This window comes from Papaver somniferum, unplaced genomic scaffold, assembly GCF_003573695.1.
Source record: "Papaver somniferum cultivar HN1 unplaced genomic scaffold, ASM357369v1 unplaced-scaffold_4850, whole genome shotgun sequence".
Classification (NCBI taxonomy): Eukaryota; Viridiplantae; Streptophyta; class Magnoliopsida; order Ranunculales; family Papaveraceae; genus Papaver; species Papaver somniferum.
In genome coordinates this window covers 1-660 of record NW_020647472.1, presented here as the reverse complement: position 1 = coordinate 660, position 660 = coordinate 1, and the positions used below count along the sequence as shown (strand labels likewise).

The window sequence follows — 660 nt, the reverse complement described above, 5'->3', positions numbered from 1 at the left end:
GTTTTTTGTTGGTAAAGTTGGTGTTGATGTTGGATTGTTGTTGGTTTACAGGACTGAACTTTGTCGATTCAGTGGTGCAAAGATTTACCCTGGCAGAGGTATTAGATTTATCAGGAGTGATTCTCAGGTAAAGTATTTGTGTATCATGTAGTTGTTATTTGTTGAAACTGGATTGTTGAGATTTTTCCTGTAATGGTCCATTTGAGTGATGAGTTTGTTGCTTGGTAGGTGTTCCTTTTCGTTAACTCAAAATGTAAGAGGTATTTCCACAACAAGTTGAAGCCCTCAAAGCTTACATGGACAGCCATGTACAGGAAGCAACACAAGAAGGTAATTGTAAATTTTTGTACCATGGATATGAATAATTGTGGAAGCTTATAGTAGGATCAAGTAAATTCCCAAGTTACTAATTTGTTTCATGTCAAGTATGGAGTGCTTTATTGTGACTGATATCCTTTTTTGTTTTTTTATTGTTTGCAGGACATTGCTGCAGAGGCAGTAAAGAAGAGGCGTCGTGTTACCAAGAAGCCCTACTCTAGGTCAATTGTTGGTGCTACTCTGGAGGTGATTCAAAAGAGAAGGGCCGAGAAACCTGAAGTCAGAGATGCAGCTCGTGAAGCTGCTCTTCGGTATGTTTTTGTTGCTTTCACTTTTTTTTTT

General features: G+C 38.2%; 1 protein-coding gene across 1 annotated transcript; it reads left to right on the top strand.

The window, feature by feature from the left end:
- Positions 1 to 4: 4 nt before the first annotated feature.
- Positions 5 to 629, top strand: LOC113342889 (60S ribosomal protein L24-like; the record flags this gene model as incomplete). Its single annotated transcript, XM_026587269.1, has 3 exons — positions 5 to 127; positions 229 to 330; positions 481 to 629. Coding segments are annotated over 3 exons (374 nt in total), but the record flags the coding sequence as incomplete, so codon positions are not given.
- Positions 630 to 660: the final 31 nt, after the last annotated feature.